The 15,996-nt window shown below is 43.1% G+C and overlaps 1 protein-coding gene across 1 annotated transcript in view; it reads right to left on the bottom strand.

Annotated features, from left to right (window-relative positions):
* Window positions 1-731: 731 nt before the first annotated feature.
* The window catches only part of GPRIN3 (GPRIN family member 3), a 172,984-nt gene continuing 157,719 nt past the window's right edge, over window positions 732-15,996 (bottom strand). The window contains exon 2 of the mRNA XM_044276932.1: window positions 732-3,650. Coding sequence (XP_044132867.1) covers window positions 1,348-3,552 — 2,205 coding nt within the window. The 5' untranslated portion in view covers window positions 3,553-3,650 and the 3' untranslated portion in view covers window positions 732-1,347. The remainder of the gene's footprint in view (window positions 3,651-15,996) is intronic.

Below are 15,996 nucleotides of genomic sequence, written 5' to 3'. Positions count from 1 at the left end.
ATAAAATTATTAGAACTGCAACAAAATGGCCAACAGGTTCATCATAAATATGTAAAAAAGATTGTTGAATTATTGTATCTTTTGCTTGAATGGTTCTTTGTGATGACCCTCAGTAATGTATGGAGGAACCCTGGTGAAGTGTGATACTATACAATATATAAGCAATAAACAAAAAAGGAATAGCTGTGCTCACCTGGCTATAATGACAAAGGAAGCACAGAAGACAGCACTCCAGTATACGATTAATGCTTTTTATTTGCCGGACATAAAGATCCTTTTTGGAACTGAGGCCTCAGTTCCAAAAAGGACCTTTATGTCCGACAAATAAAAAGCATTAATCATATACTGGAGTGCTGTCTAAATTATTCAAATACTTACTAGTTCCGAGAGGTGGAGCAAGGAACGCACTTAGACGCGCACCCTAAATCTATCAGCCTTAGATAGAGTGCCGTGATCATCACGTGATTTTTAAAGGAAGCACAGAAAGTGCCGGGAACCAAGGGCAGGATATATGCCAAAAATAGAAACAAGATCCAGTTTCCAAAAAATGTGACAGCTTTTATTCAAAAAAGTACAGTAAAAACCGACATACAGTCAATGGACTGTATGTCGTTTTTTACTGCATTTTTTTTATAAAACCTGTAAAAACCGACACACAGTTCATGGACTGTATGTCGGTTTTTACTGCACTTTTTTTAAAATGAAATCTGTCAAGTTTTATCGAAGCTGGATTTTGTTTCTATTTTTGAATATATATAAAATATATAACCCTTAAGCAATGAGCTACTTATTCTATGTGTGTAAAGTTTATTCTTTACTTGACTTCTCTTGGGCTGTGTGTAGTACAAAGACCCTGTTTCTGGATAAAGAATGTGCTACAGTATCTTCTATCAAATGTAAGGACGTAATACTAACATGGCGCAGACACCTCTGTTGCGTTTATATTGCTCTAGTGTACAACTCATTGTCACTCATTCTTTTATCACCTTCAGAGTCAAAAAAGGCCGATGTGAAAAGGCGTTCCTGGCACTGCATTTAACGGCACACTTATTGACATTTCAGGAGCTCAGCCTAATTCTGCTTGCTTATTGAGATGAAAATACTAATTCGACACATACAAAACTGTTATCAAATGTTGGTTCTGGAAAGACAACTTGTGAATGTATTATCCACCCTATCATGAAAATGAAAATAAAATGGTATTGCATTACAAAATAGAGTGATTTGACCATCACCCTAAACCCTGTGCAGTAATCAAATAAAACATTTTTTATGACATTCTTAAGTGCAAAGAAACATTTGTCTGCTAGTTGATGTGGCAATACATGTTAACAATTTTACAGAAAGTTACTCTATGACAGCAGAAGGAGGTGGACGACTACAGCAATTGGGTCGTCTAAAATTCTTGAGTATTGACTGGAATACCCTGTGCTGTCTTCTTTTGTGCTTTTTCCCTGAAGAATCAGAGCAAATTGATTTACGGTTTTGCTTTAATTGAGCCCTAATCATTTTCTCATGTTCTCTGATTTGTCTTTGCAAGTGGTTCTGTATAGCAATCCCTAAGGCCTCGGGGTCCATAGAAGCACCATAAACTTCCCACGTCATGCCCTGTTCGTCCCATACCACATCTTTCACACTTTTAGATGGTTGCTTTGCTTGGCTTTTAGCCTCTCCACTTGAACTTGGACTTGACTTTTTTCCATGTGGCTTGGGAGGATCAGAAGTAGGCAAGGTGACCAGAACTGGTTCCTTTTTCTCTTCCCTAGCTTTTCTTAGTCTGGGTGTGAGCTGTGCTGCACTCTGAATAAAGTCTGTCGCTGGTCTTGTTTGTAGAGTTAAACTGCTTGACCTTTTGGCATGTTCCCCTTCATCCTGATCCTTCCTAACCAAAACTTCAAGTATTTCCTCTACCTGACCTCCAGTGGCACCCATACTGCTGTTGACTTCAACTTCAACTTGAAGTGGAGTTGGCCTTTCTTCCTTCTTTGGCTTTTTTATATCTGTGGTGATGATAGTCTGGGTGGAACCCTGTTCATTAGTAACTTTAAAATGAAAAGGTTTCCGGTCAGAGCTAGCTTCACCCGGCATGCTAAGAGATTCTATCTGTTCATTGTCTTGGCGAATATTATGTAACTGAATGTTTTCTACTCCACTTAAATGATGGAGCCTAGCTTTGCTGCCCTGATCATGTGCTGCCCTGAACTGAGGTGGCTCATTAAACTTATCCTTTATCATCTGGCCTGCTTTGGGTTGATTGCTATTGTCTATGTTGATTTGGTAAACAGGTTTTACATTCATTAAGATTGGAGAGGCATTACCCTTTTGCATCTGTGCCATGGGGTGGTTTTCTCGGAGACACAATCCCTGACCATCTAACTCACTTCTATATAAAACCTGTGAATTTCTTGTTAGCTCTGGTCTCTGAAAAGGGGACCGTATCATATCGGGAGGACTTTTTGTGTGCAACTGGAGAGGCTGAGGACCCTTTGCGTCAGAAGGTTGAAAACATACTTTTGGAGCTAAGTGGTTTTGGGTGAGCTGTGAATGCAATGCAAAATTAGCACGGTCAATCTGAGGATTCCCAGGGTTGCCCTGATATATTATACACACTTGTTCCTGTCTTTCCTTAAGTACTGGTGAGTTGGATTTCAGAAATGCAGCTAATATGCTTGGGCTAGTGGACACAGATTTATTTTCTACATTTGCTACAGCTTGTACTTCTGCATCTTGCTTAGCCCAGCTTTCAAACTGTGATGTCATTGTACCCATTTCCCTAAACTTGCAAACTAACTGCAACTCCAAAGTGTCATGATCCCCATTTGTATTTATCTCTTCCTCAGTCCGGCTAAACTGTGCACATTGCACACCTAGAGGTTCAACGTCACAATCTTCCCTTTCTTCTTCATCTTGTATTGGATCTAAGTTGAGACTTGTTTCTGTCTGTGCGTTTTCCGTTTCTTTTTCTTGGATAGGGGAAGGAATGTATTCATTTTTGTTACTATCTGATATTTTAATGTCCATGTTTTTTGACATTTCAGCTATCTGTGTGCTTGTTCTACTGTTCTCTTCTGTTGCTATTTGTACCACAGTTAGGTCTTTTGGCAAGTGACTCTCTTCTGTTGCTGGTTTCTCACTTGGCAACGTAATGTGTGTAACACTAGATGATACAACAGATGACTGTGACTGTATTGCATTCTTAGTAATGGCAACATGTTCACTAGTTTCATTGATGTCTTGTGTCTCTTTGCTTGTGGAGTCTAAGGGAGGCAAGGTATCTAATTGTGTACAAGTCCTGAATGATGACAATATTTTACTGGTTTGCTGATCTTCAGGTTCACATATATTTTCATTACCAGGACTTTCGGGGGATGGTTTGCAATTTAGATCTAAAGAACATACACCTGTTATTTGTGCAACATTCCCATTGTTACTTGACGTTGCCCGTTTTAGCTGGATAGTATCCTCCTGGGATATATTTCTAGAAGGGCATTCCTCTCCTGTTGATGTAGGTGATGACTTGTCAGATCCTAAAGGATCTGGTACAGTCCCCATAGATTCTGATTTTGTTGGGCAAAATTGTCAGGCAGAATAACTGTGTTTTATAAGGCAACAATTTAACAGATCAAAGATCGAGTCTTGAGTTTTCAAACCTGTGTAAGAAAAAAATGAAGAGTTTTAATAAAAAAGACATGAACAAAACTATAATGCATAAAAATAGATACCTCCTATCGGGCTGAATTTCTAGTGAGGCTAGTGTTTCCCATTAGAGGAATTATCCCTTGAATTTAAAACTGTATTTACTCAAATATCTGAAGGACTTGCTTGCCTTTCTGTGGGTCAGAAGCATGTCAGTCTACCTTTGAATTTAGGAGAAGCTGGACCAGAAGTATAGACAGCAGGGGCTGCTATAAAGAGAAGAATGTAAAATATGTATATTGTAATAATCATACTTTATTTTAAATGCCCTATTCACTGCATTGTAGTACTTTATATGGAATAAACCCGTTAATATATGCATCACTATAATTTATCTCACCCAATCTAACAACGGGTGTTAAGAGACACAGGAGGCATACTAAGCAGTACAGTTGCAAGCAACAATAAGGCTTCAGAAGAGTCCCATGAATAGAAGAACTCTTCGGGCATCCTACTGCTCTTACTGATCCTGTATGTGCTTACTAAGGTTCCCTTTGTCTAATTTTATATCAAATGCTTAGAAATTATTTAGTATGGCAGATATGACACTTAAATTGAGATCTGAAAGAGGTCATGTCTTCACAACACTGTAGCTATAACATAAATCCTCCTATCAGAAAAAAGAAGAAACTGTATCCTCCCTTGCACCCAACAATAAAAAATGGCCGCGTGACAGCCATTTAAGTACGGCTGGCACACGCCCATTTTTAGCATGCCAATTTATTCACATGGCCGTTTTTTTTTTTTCGAACAGTGAATGGCAGCTGTCAAAAAATAGGAAATGCCCTATTTTGGGCTATTTTCACAGCCAGACAGACCCCATTGAAAGCAATCAGAGTGTTTTTAACAGCCGCTTAGACAGGGGTGCACCCATCCGCTTAGACATGGGTGCACTGGAACAATTTGGTAACTGTGACACAGTTAGAGGTTTTGTCTGGGAAAACAGGTATTTTTCTCCCAGCATGTGCTGCTGGGCTGATTTACAACCAGATGAGGTCAAATACTGGACCGGATTTTAAATGCGGTCCGGTTTTTGGCAGCCCCTGGCTGTCCTAAAATAGGCAGCTGGGCTCAGAAGCTAGGTCTCTGTGTTGTGATCTGGGAGCCTTGTGTCTGGATGAAGGCTTGCTACCTGTTTGGTGTAAAAACAGGTTGGTGCTGCTATTGTCAAGGACTCTGAGGCAGAATTGCCGCAAGGTGTGATTTACAACCAACACCGCAAGGTGACTTTTTGTTTGTTTATGACTGCTTGTTTTGTCACTGTTTGATCCAAAGAACTTGTTGTTGCCTCTATACTGCATCCGTATGCCCATTTTTCAACCAGTTTTGCATCCATTTTCTGTCCATTTGGCCTTTTTTATTGGCTATTTTACATCAGTTTTTAATGGCCATTAAAAATGGATGATTTTCATTGTCTTTTATTTAATAAAATCCTAAGCCCTGCAGTAAACATAATGTCCCGCATATTGGCCCCCAGCAGTAATAATGTCACCAATAGTGGCCCGCAATTTGCCCCTTAGCCGTTCTCAGTTGTAATAATGTGCTTTTTTAAAGCCAAAAACAAACAAATTACCTCTTCCATTTGTACGCACAGCTTCAGCATGGTGATGGATCATGTGACGGACCATGTGATGAGCGCAATGACGTCACCACAGGTCCTTTTCCTCCTGGTCATCAAAGAAGAAGACAGAGATGCCGGCTGCGCGAACAAGTGAATGAGTTAATTATTTTTTTTTTAACCTCTCCATCCCTATTTTACTAAGCATTCTGTATAAGGGAAAATAATAATGATCGGGTCCCCATCCCGATCATCTCCTAGCAACCATGTGTGAAAATCGCACCGCATCCGCACTTGCTTGCGGATGCTTGTGATTTTCACGCAGCACCATTCACTTCTATGGGGCCTGCATTGCACGAAAAACGCACAGTATAGAGCATGCTGCGATTTTCACGCACAAGTGATGAGTTAAAATCACCGCTCATGTGCACAGCCCCATAGAAATGAATGGGTCCGGATTCAGTGTGGGTGCGATGCGTTCACCTCACGCATTGCACCCGCGCAGAAGCTTTCACACAGTCATCTGATGTGATTTTGCTTATGTTCACCACAAATGTGCATTTAAAACCATGTTAAAAACCATGTTAGTAGGTGGAAGCTTTATTGGTAGAGATAGTTTTAATGTTATGGCAGTTCAGAGTGGAACAATCCTGTTCTATTCTGCCCCCCGTCTGAAGAAAGGTGGAGGATTCCGTCTTCCTGCAGCAAGGGAGGGAAAAAACTGTTAGAACCAGTTGAGTTTACCCCTGGATAGGGAAGACGGCAAGGACCAATTCTTGGTCTGAGACTTGATCAAATGCCAAGTCTGAGCACCTTTCGCCTCAGCTGGAGGAAGAAGCAGAGAACCAAAGACAACCTCCAGAGTTCCAGGAAGAAAGCATCCCCTGTGAAATCATCTGAGAGATAAGTCCAGAGACCTAGGAGAAGCCATTCCTCCTCAGCTAGTCTCTCCCCACAAAGCAGTACAGAGCTACCAAGCAGACGACTTATCCTGCAAGCTCACATTTAAAGTGCAGAAATATTTATTCCTGCCAATCATTGCTAAAACCTGCTGGGACCAGAGACCAAAGCTGTATACTGCTTGGATACAAGTTATCTTCAGTAAAGAAACGTTTGAACTTCATCTAAAGGTCTGGACATCATTTCTGCTGCAAAATTCCTCTATTACTCCTACTATCACTACACTCAAATTTATTGCAAGTGAGCCAGGAGCCCAAACGTACCCAGGTAGGAGACACCGTTGACACAATTATCACCACCCTATAGAGACATTATAAGCTGTTACATTACTCTGGCATTCCTAATCTGGGACGTGTGTTATAATACCTTGGAAGGGCCCTGGGGTACTACCCTGAGCACGCTGAAATTGGCATCACGACAAATACAGAACTTTAACAACCCGTAATCCTAGACTTTGCACATGTAGGTCAAGTGGCCGCTGTATCCAATAATATGTCACAGTGGTTATGTGTCACTAGGGCTTCAGTAAACAATTATTTTAGAAATCGGGTATACTATCTGTTATTTTTTATGATTAATCGAGTATTCTAATAAGAAAAAATTAATTTATAGACTGTTTTCCTTTATAAAAACTCATCAGATCCCCTGCCATCAGTCCCCAACACCCTTCCTTCCCCCAGTGCGATCAGCTCAAGTGCATCAGTTCCTCCCAGGGCCATCAGCTCCACTATCCCCCAGTGCCATCACTTCTCTCCCCTGCTCCATCAGCTTCGTTCCCCCAGTGGCTTCAGCTCCACTCCCCCAGTGTCATCAGCTCTCCCCCACCCCAGTGCCATCAGCTCCACTCCCCCAATGCAATCAGCTTTCCCCCACCCAGTGCCATCAACTCCCCCTCCTATGCTACCAGCTCCTCCCCCAATGCCACCAGCTCCCCCATGTCATAAGTTGCTCCCCCTCCCAGTGCCATCAGCTCCCCCTCCAATGCCACATCTCCTCCCCAAATGCCACCAATTCTTCCACTCCCCCTCCTAGCCATCAGTGCCCAGGCTCAGCGCCAGTGAACTAAAATGTCCTGACGATGTGTGTACGTCAGGATCCAGTGCAGCGTTGTGCGAGCAGGCGGGTGACCATGGAGCGTGAGTAATAGCAAGCTATTCACTCACACCCTGTGGTCACATGGCACAAACGAATCATCGATTCAATCGATTCAAGGATTTTTTGTGTCGAGTTAATCGATTAAATGGATATCCTCAACACGCCGTTTAATACTTACCTGCTCCCGGTGCGCTGTCCACTTCCTGGTTTCGGCACTCGGCAGGGGGCGGGCTCCATCTTGATTGATGTCTTCTCCCGGCCGGGCCGCGTGCTGTACTGAACGCGCACGTCGAGTCCGCGCATGCGCCCTGGTGACCTTTTCCTGGCAAGTATACTATACTGGCCAGGAAGAAATCACCATAGCGCATGCGTGGCCTCGGCGTGGGCGTTCAGTACAGCGTGCGGCCGGCCAGGAGAAGAAAATAAGTGGTCTGCGCACGCGCGGCCACCGCGAATCCTGAGAAGAGCAGTGGCCGTAACCAGGGGAGATGGAAGACAACAGTCAGGTACAGTAAGTATAGGTTTATTTTTTTCTAAGGGGTGGGAATTTGTTAATTAAATATATTTAGAAAAATTATCACTGTTAAATCATTAACAGATTTAACAGTGATCATTAAGATGATAATACCCCTTTAATTCGAGTAATCGTTTCAGCCCTATTTGCCATCCATGTGTTATGTCACTGGGTCACGTGATGCATGAGTGACAATGCTGTGGCCAGTCATTGGTTGCTGCAGCCATGTGCATTTGATTTAGACTGACTGTGATATATTGAGCAAAATGAAGCTCCAGTGCAGGAGACTGTTTGAATCTACCCAGTGTGGCGTGAACTGAAATTTTTCAGCTTGCAGCAGCTATGTAACCACTGCCAAACCGGATGTTGATGTGGGGAGACCCGAGACCTGTGGTGCCTGAGGGGGAGATATGTTGCCGGAACCCAGCACAGGGATCAGGTAAGTATGATTCCCACCATAGGTCAAGGCTACACTGTGGAGTCTGCAGAAAAGGTCTCCATGGCTGAACAACCCCTTTAAAGCTCACCTGTCATTTTAAGTGACCTTTCAGAATAAGCTGTTGTTTGTGTATATGAGAAATAAAATTATTTATGACCATATATTGTGCATTTTCACCAATTTTCCCTTTTGCATGCTCCATAACTCATTGTCATTTTCACCAAGTGAAGGGGCTGAGACGAGCTGCAATAATCGTCCCCATACACTGCACACACGGAGAAGAGGAGCTTCTGCTCTCCTATCTGCAGCACACACTCAGAAGCAGCAGGAGCATAATTACATTTTACAGTAGTATTGTGCAGTGCAGCTTAGAATTAAGCACTGGGGTGCGATAGAAAACTTAATGCAGCATCCCACTACGTGTGTGTGGGCACTGCTTAAAAGCACTTTTTAACCTTGAAACTGTATTATGCTGTATTGTGTGACTTTGCACTAATGTATCTGCAAAATCCCTGTTACCAAGCAGATTAGGTGTAATTTATACATCCCACCACTAGATGGGGACGACACTTAGGTTCTATATATATATATCTAGGTCCGGCCTAGTGAGTGAGTTTTTTAAACCAGATCACGGTTGAGAATGGATGTAGAGATTAGAGCAGATCTGAGGAGATCAGATTAGTAGGAGGGAATGCAGAGTGAAGACTCCATAACACAGATTAGAGAGTGGAGCCAACTTCGCTATGAGGTAGTATCAAGGTGTGAGGCGCAGAAGTAGCCAGACTATATACTTGCATCCCTGACCAGTAGGAGAGAGTTTGCCTCCCTGGAATAGAAACAAGCTTCCTAAGGATTCATCGGTGATAAGAGCAATTATTTAGGGCCACAGACACCTTTGCGCATGGTGGAGGACATATAGTTTCTGGCAGCCACACCATAACTCTGGGAGACAGATGAGTTTACCTGTCCCAATGTCCAGCTTGTAGGTAAAGGACAAGATATAGGACTGAGCACATCAGCAGAAATAAGGTACACCTTAACCACAGCTCCAAATCAAGCCAAAGGAAGCCTAGAAACAGTGGATTTGCAGATTTACTCTAAATACCAACAAGATACTGTATTTTGTACTGCTACAACCAAAGTCAACACCAGTAAAAGTTGTGAGTTGCATCTTACCACTGTCTACCTCATTATTACCACTACTGGTTGTACCACCATTAACGGTACTGGCATCACGACAAAAACCATCAAGGGACTCGGTCGCAACAAGCACCCTAAGCACCCCTAACATCAAGGGCACCTCAACCACCATCTTGGCTGATGCTTCCCTAACACAGAGCGTGCCCCGGAGGATTTTGTGCGGTCCACCTCAACACTGTGCTGCCAGCCCAGGGAGGCTTTCTGTTAACCGTGAGTAAACTGATGAACTGTGGGTTATAATTTGGCCCCTCATAGGTCCATCGCGCACCTCACGTGTTGCCCCTGCGCTACTGGGTGGCTACATTAATGCAGTCTTCAGCAACAGCAGCAGTATGTCTGCATGTGTCTCTGCCTTTTTTTTCCCTTATTCTGCAACATCTTCCTCCTCTAGACTTCTCTGGGCAGCATATAACCTGATCCCTCAGTGAGATGATGGGCTGTCTGAACTTGCAAAATGAATTTAGCAATTAATTCAGAATTGATCATTTTAGGAAGGGAACTTGATTAGTAGAGAAAGGGACATTTTCTAGCATAAGATATATTACAAGGTTGCTTATTTAAGTCCCAGTGAACGTATTTAGTGACATCCACAGGGTTAACACATTCTGCCGTATATGTTTGGTATAAATCCTGAACACATGCCAATGCCATCTGCAGTCGGTATCAGCTGTATATGAAAGCTGCGTTGGCTGGAATAAGAGATAACTCTGATCCCTGTCTTTTAACCCCTTAGATGTTATAGTTAATAGAAATAATGTGATTTAAGTGGTTAGAGTGAAAGGGGTCCCTGTCATACAATTGCCACCCTGTGGGTTGCAGATGGGTTGATATGACAGCCAGGGGCATAATTAAAGCTTGCAGATCTGCCATATTTGTGTCAGATCTCTTTTTATTGGTATGAAGAGGTATAACACAGTCATGTTAAGTCATGTTACAGCGCTTACTAGTTTCTCTATGCATTGCTCCGTTCGCCTGCTGTGCCCCCATACTGGTTTCCTGCCTGGTATGCAAATTCATACCATCGGTACAGGGAGGAGGAGATGGCCATGTTTCTCAACGGGAGTCTTCTTCTCCCTGGCTGTAGCGCAGTCCAATCGCAGCAGAGAGCGTAACAGCCAGGGAGAAGGTTAGCTCACAGCCAGGGAGAAGGAGACGCCCCCTGAGAAACCGGGCTCTCTCCTCCTTCCTGTACCGATGGTATGGATTTACATGCCAGGCAGGAAACCAGTACAGGGGGAACAGTGGGGGAATGGAGTGGCGCATAGAGAAACTAGTAAGCGCTGTAACATGCCATCAAATATTTGGCTTTCGGGGTGAAATTTATGGAAAACGGAAAACATTCACGCTACAGTGATATTATATCATTAAAGGATAACTGTCATATTTTTTTTTATTTGATAATTTATTAGAGCTAGGCATGTATACCTGACTTAGTCTGTCAATGATTGGCAAAGATCTGTAATTACTTTATAATAACAGCTTTCATTAATGTCCTCTGTCCCTTTCCACTGCTATGGCTCATCTGTCTCTGGCTAGGAAGACAGAGGGGCGGTCCTTCACACTGCATGCCTGCATTAGGCTTCAGAGTGAGGAGCCGTGTCTCTCAGTATTCCAATCTGATTGGCTGGCAGAAAGCTGCTGGCTACAGCAAGTTTGGATGTGACCTGAGGGAATGCAGTTTTGGCCTCAGAGAACTGGCAAAGGAGCCATCTTGAGAAGATCCTCATAATGTAGGGTTCAAAACAGCCGTAACTAAGGGGGAAACTCAAGGAAAACAGTGGTAAGTGAAATAACTAAAGATTGCTTTATGAATAATGCTGCTGCAGCAGTAACATATGCTAAAATTATTATTTTTTTATGAAAATAGCACACAAAGTGATTTCCTCATCTCAAACAATTTATTGAAACAGAAGCCAACAACAGTGGTGGGTTTACCCCCACAAAAAAAGTCGATATCTCAATAACTTGTCATGTGGCCTTGAGCATCAATTACAGCTTGTGTGCCAATTAAAAATTACCAGACAACATGAAATATAAATATAATTTATTGACACAATTCATAAATCAGAATCCATACATAAAACATTAGTTCAAGGAAAGAGGCGACATCCGCAACGGGCGTCACAAATGGTGACTCAATCCCACATGTACAGAATAATAAAGTGCAAGTGCATAGTGCATATAAATGTCCAATACATATCATATACAGAGTCTATTTACCCATTATGTGTCTCCTCTGGGATGGTGCCAGCCCCAACGCGTTTCGGCGGACCTTCGCCTGTTCACAAGTCGACTTATTGTCTGCTGAGGCATGGCATCCCACTCTTCCTGAAGGGCAGCCCTTAGGTCATTGAGGTTCTCTGGTACAGGGTTACAAGTCTCTACACGGGACTGAGATGATCCCATAGGATTTCAATGGGATTCAGGTCTGGAGAAAGTGCAGACCACTCCATTTGAGGTACCCCAGTCTCCAGCAGCCATTCCCTAATGATGCAACTTTGAAGAGCTGGCGCATTGTTGTCCATGAAGATGAAATTACACCTGTGTTGTTCATGCAGAAGCACAATGACTGTATTAATTATGTTATTTAAGTAGTATGGACTTGTCACTGTACCAATAACAAAGTGTAGGGCAGTTCTGTATTGACTAGACACACCTGCCCACACTGTAACACCACCACCACTTAAGGCTTATCTTGTGACAACAGTGGCTGATGCATAGGCGCTCTCCTTGACGTCTCCAACATCGTTAAGAGTCATCAGTTCTGCTCAGCGTAAATTGACTTCCATCAGTGAACAGCACTGAGGCCCGCTGGTCCCTCGTCCAGCATAGATGCTCCCTGGCCCATGAAAAACGATGACACCTGTGCCTGATGGTGTGGTCAGGTACCCCTGCAGGTCATCTAGCACGCAGACCACACTGATGTAAATGGTTTTGAATGGTCTGACATGACACTTGGGTGCCTCTCACCACCTTTAAATGTACCTGGTGTTGTGTGGCACTCATCATCCGATTCCGCAGGGCATTGTTCACATATGGCAAAAAAATTAGGGATATTTGGCTTGTGGGTGAAATTTCAGGATGAACCTAAAGTGCACTCTAACCTTTACAGGTGAATTTTATGTGACCTTCTCTAATCTTTTGAAGGCACATATCCAACTGTTCAATGTTTCAGTACTTTTTGTAAAACTTGCTGTTCTCTAACAAGTAGCCTAACAGCAAAATTCACAACAGGTGGTTGATCCATGAATAGCCCAATAAATTTACTTGTTTCACTAGAATTGGTATTTAAACAGTCCTCCTTATCATACTGTTCACATTTTGACATCATGAGACCAAGAAGACACCTAACAATTGAACAGTACCTTGCCATTATGGGGTTTCAAGCAGGATGTTCTCAGACGGAAGTGGCCACTGAGCTTAGTGTGTGACAGTGTCATCAGCAGGTTGCAACAGAGATACAGAGAGACTGGAAGAGTCACAGAAAGGCATAGAAGTGGACGTCCTTTGGCCACATCCCACATTGATGATTGCTTAATTGTGAACAATGCCCTGTAGAACCGGATGATGAATGCTACACAACTCCAGGCATATTTAAGGGTGGTGAGAGGCACCCAAGTGTCACGTCAGACCATTCAAAACCGTTTATATCAGCATGGTCTGTATGCTACATGACCTGCAAGGGTACCTGACCACAGGCATCATTGTCTTGCATAGGCCAGGGAGCATCTACACTGGACGAGGGACCAGTGGGCCTCAGTGCTGTTCACTGATGAAAGTCGATTCACGCTGAGCAGAAATGATGGCCGCCAACAATGTTGGAGACGTCAAGGAGAGCGCTATGAATCAGCCACTGTTGTCACCAGAGGCCTTTGACAAGTTATTGAGACATTTTAATTTTTCGTGAGGATATACCCACCACTGTTGTTGGCTTTTGTTTCAATAAATTGTTTGAGATCACCATTGTATGCTTCTACTTAAATGCCCAACTTTCATGATATAATATCACTGTAGTGTGAACGTTTTACCTACATTTCACCCGAAAGCCAAAAATATCTAGCTTTTTTGTGAGTAGTGTGTGTGTGTATATATATATATATATATATATATATATATTCAGTGCAAGTATGTGTGAAGTGAAACAGCCCCCTGTACTCTGATACCCCTAAATAAAATCCAGTTGCCTTCAGAAGTCACTTAATTAGTAAACTGTGTGTAATGTATTCTCAATATAACTACACCTGTTCTGTGAAGGCCTCAGAGATTGGTTATAGAACATTAGTGATTAAACAGCATCATGAAAACCAAGGGACACACCAGAGAGGTCAGGGCTAAAGTTGTGAAGATGTGTAAAGCAGGGTTAAGTTATTAAAAAATATCCCAAGCTCTGAACATCGTATGGAGCACTGTTCAATCCATCATCCCAAAATGGAAGGAGTATGGCACAAATGCAAACTTACAAAGACATGGCCATGCACCTAAACTGACAGCCCAGACAAAGAGAGCATTACTTAGAGAAGCAGACAAAGCAGACAAGAGGTCCATGGTCACTCTGGAGTAGCTTCAGAGATCCACAGCTCAGGTGGGAGAATCAGTCCACAGGACAGCTATTAGTCGTGTACTCCACAAATCTGGTCTTTATGGAAAAGTGGCAAGAAGAAAGCCATTTTTAAAAGCAAGCCATAACAAGTCCTGTTTGCAGTTTGCCAAAAGCCATGTAGCGGACACAACAATGATGTGGAAGAAGGTGCTCTGGTCAGATGAGACCAAAGTTAAACTTTTTGGCCCAAATGCTAAATGCTATGTGTGACAGAACTCTAACACTGCACGTCACCCTGAACACATCATCTCCACCGTGAAACATTGAGGTGGCATCATCATGCTGTGGGGATGCTTTTCTTCAGCAGGGACAGGGAAACTGGTCAGAGTTCATGGGAAGATAAATGGAGCTAAATACAGGGCAATCCTGGAGGAAAACCTGGTAAAGGCTGCAAAAGACTTGAGACTAGGGCAGAGGTTCTTCTTCCAGCAGGACAATGACTCTAAACATACTGTACAGACAGATCTACAATGGAATGGTTTAGATCAGGGATGCTCAAGCTGCGGCCCAACAGCTGTTGTAAAACTATAACTGCCACCATGCCATTCTGTAGGCTGATAGCTGTAGGCTGTCCTGGAATGATAGGAGTTGTAGTTTTGCAACAGCTTGAGGGCCGCAGTTTGAGCATGCCTGGTTTAGATCAACACATGTTTATGTGTTGGAATGGCCCAGTCAAAGTTCAGACCTAAATCCCATTTATAATCTTGAAAATTGCTGTTCACAGATGTTCTCCATCCAATCTGACTGAGCTTTAACTATTTTGAAAATAAGAATGGGCAAAAATGTCAGCCTCTAGAGGTGCAATGCTGGTAGAGATATACCCCAAAAGACTTGCCGCTGTAATTGCAGTGAAAGGTGGTCCTGTATTGTCTTAGGGGGGCTGAATACAAATAAACACCACACTTTTCAGATTTGTATTTTTTAAATTTTTTGAAAACCATATATCATTTTCTTTTCACTACACACATACTTGCTACTTTGTTTTGGTCTATCACATAAAATCACTATACAGTACATTTAAGTTTGTGAGTTTAAAATGAAAAAAGTGTAAATATTAAAAAAACTATACATATGTGTGTGTATATATATATATATATATATATATTAGCAGAAGGACCCGGCTTCGCACGGGTATATTTAATCTATTTAATTTCATGTTTCCGTGTGTAAAAAGATATCAACAGTATCTCCCATAATAGTGACCTCTACAGTACCCGGTCCTTTAACAATGACCTCCACAGTGCTCGCTTTAACATTAACCTCCACAGTGCCCGCCCCTTTAAAAGTGACCTCCACAGTGGCCGCCCCTTTAACATTAACCTCCACAGTGCCAACCCCTTTAACAGTGACTGCATCTTTAACAGTGACCTGCACAGTGCCTGCCCCTTTAACAGTGACCTCCACAGTGCCCCCCCTTTAACAGTGCCCGTCCCTTTAACAGTAACCCCCACAGTGCCCACCCCTTTAACATTGACCACCCCTTTAACAGGGACCTTCATAGTGGCCGCCCCTTTAATAGTGACCTCCAGTGTCCGCCCCTTTAACAGTGACATCCACAGTGCCCGCCCCTTTACCAATGATCTCCACAGTGCCCGCCCCTTTAACAGTAGCCTCTAACGTTAACCTCCACAGTGACCTCCACAGTGCCCCCCCTTTAACAGTGCCCCCCCCTTTAACAGTAACCCCCACAGTGCCCACCCCTTTAACATTGACAACCCCTTAAACAGTGACCTTTATAGTGGCCGCCCCTTTAACGGTGACCTTCACAGTACCCGCCTCTTTAACCCCTTAATGGCTTAGGGCGTACCGGTACGCCCTGTTTCCTGAGTCGTACCGGTGCGTCCTAAGTTAAAATTTACATTGCGGCGGGGGTTAATAGGAACAGGATGACCGCTGAAATCATTCAGCGGGCATCCTGTCACAGTGCCTGTGCC

The sequence above is a fragment of the Bufo gargarizans genome, chromosome 1 (assembly GCF_014858855.1).
Source record: "Bufo gargarizans isolate SCDJY-AF-19 chromosome 1, ASM1485885v1, whole genome shotgun sequence".
Classification (NCBI taxonomy): Eukaryota; Metazoa; Chordata; class Amphibia; order Anura; family Bufonidae; genus Bufo; species Bufo gargarizans.
Note: the sequence above shows the minus strand (reverse complement) of the source record. Positions and strands in the feature narration are given on the sequence as shown.